General features: G+C 43.8%; 1 protein-coding gene across 1 annotated transcript; it reads left to right on the plus strand.

Moving 5' to 3' along the window:
• The first annotated feature begins 507 nt into the window (after positions 1-507).
• Positions 508-1,443, plus strand: LOC124281619 (uncharacterized protein K02A2.6-like). Its single transcript, XM_046717552.1, has one exon. The coding sequence runs from the start codon at positions 508-510 to the stop codon at positions 1,441-1,443; it is 936 nt and encodes a 311-aa protein (XP_046573508.1).
• Positions 1,444-2,021: the final 578 nt, after the last annotated feature.

Raw genomic sequence — 2,021 nt, forward strand, 5'->3', positions numbered from 1 at the left:
GTAACATCGAGAGAGAGTTACTTGGTGTTGTATGGTCATTGGAGAGACTGAACCATTATGTATATGGGAAACATGCTACTGTAGAGACTGACCACAAACCATTGCAAAGCATCTGGCAGAAGCGTATCGACAGCACATCACCAAGGCTGCAGAGACTCCTGCTCAGAATGACGAAGTATGACGTTGACGTCAAATACATCCCTGGTAAAAGCAACGTTGTGGCCGACGCTCTTTCACGCATATCAATATGGAATCTCCTGAAAATGACTTACCTGTGATTGATGTGAACACGATCACCAGCAACATTCCTGCATCACCAGCAAAACTTGACGAGATCAGAGCTGAAACCGAGAGAAAGATGAAACACTATGCCATCTGAAAGATGTCATACACAGAGGATGGCCAGAGTACATCGGTGAGTGTCCTGAGGAATTGAAGCAATTCTGGACGTACAGAGAAGACTTGAGTGTAGAGAACGGCATTATTCTGAAGGGACATAGGATCCTAATGCCGAGCACCTTGAGAGGACAGATCTTGAAACTCATCCACCAAGGTCACCTTGGAACGGAAAAGTGCTTGTTGAAGGCCAAAGATTCAGTCTTCTGGCCGAAGATATCCAGTGATATCAAGGAACTGACTGACACGTGTGAGACATGTCAGCAGTATGGAAAGAAGCAGATCAGAGAACCACTACATCCTCACAATGTTCCTAGCTACCCATGGCAGAAAATCGGCGCAGATCTATTCGACTACAAGCATCACCAATATCTGCTGATATCGGACTATTACAGCAAATTTCCTGTCTGCAGAAAGCTAGATTCTACAACGGCAACAATAGTAATTCAGCACATGAAGTCTGTGTTCGCTGAATATGGGATTCCTGAAATCCTTATTACTGACAATGGTCCACAGTTCAGTTGTAGGGAGTTCGCAACCTTGTTCACGCAGTGGGGAGTCAAACATGTGACGAGCTCACCAACGTATGCACAGAGCAACGGACACATAGAGCGCATGGTGCAAACTGTGAAGAACACTCTGAAGAAAGCTGATGCATCCGGGGAAGATCCATATCTAGCGATGCTATCCTACAGAACGACTCCAGTTGACGGCAAACTTCCATCTCCAGCGCAGTGTCTGAACAACAGGAAGTATAGAACACAACTACCTTGCAGCGGAAAACTACAGAGACTACAGTCTGATGACAACAACGTAGAGCAGCTACAACATAGACAAGATCATATGAAACAGCAGTACGACAAGAAGTGTGTGGTGAAGAAACAACTTGAACCTGGGCAGGATGTATCTGTATTCCTACCTAAATCCGGAACATGGACTCCAGCTACTGTGAAGGAGAAGCTTGATCAGCCGAGATCATACAAGATCGGCATGCCTGGAGGCAATGAACTGAGACGAAATAGAATTGACTTAAACCATTCAGTTTAGCAGCTGGGATACCTTTGTCTCCAAAGAAGTGTAAATCTACTCCACCCAAAACTCCTTTGAAGCAACATGTGGAGCTAACCCCTAAAACTCCACTAAAGACTGAGATGGACATGAACATCGAGGAGCAAACTACTGTGAAAACCACCAGCAGTGGACGAGTGGTTAAACCTCCGTGCAGATATGATCTTTGAGATTATGACTGTTCGAGTTGATCGAAGCAATGACTTAAATTGCGTTGTTGCAGTGTTATATCAGAGTTTTATGCTCATGAGTGAATGAGAAATATCTTATTTTATATAAGAGTGAAGGGCTATCATTCTGCTGTAAGATGCTATTGTTTTGGTTGGATTGTGTTAAAAAAAATAGTAAAAGGGGGAGATGTAAAGATATGAGTAACTATCTTTGGTAACACCGGCTACGGACCTAATTACATGGGAACATATTTTAAGGAGCACCGATGTCGGGTATACAAGATGGCTACCGGAATAAATGGCTGTTGAACGGAGCATCCTCTTCTTATTATTTTACAGAAAACAAAGATAAGTTGGACCGGGTCAATTGTCAGGTCGGTGCTCAAC

The sequence above is a fragment of the Haliotis rubra genome, unplaced genomic scaffold, assembly GCF_003918875.1.
Source record: "Haliotis rubra isolate DU_JTF1 unplaced genomic scaffold, ASM391887v1 Scf286, whole genome shotgun sequence".
NCBI lineage: Eukaryota > Metazoa > Mollusca > Gastropoda > Lepetellida > Haliotidae > Haliotis > Haliotis rubra.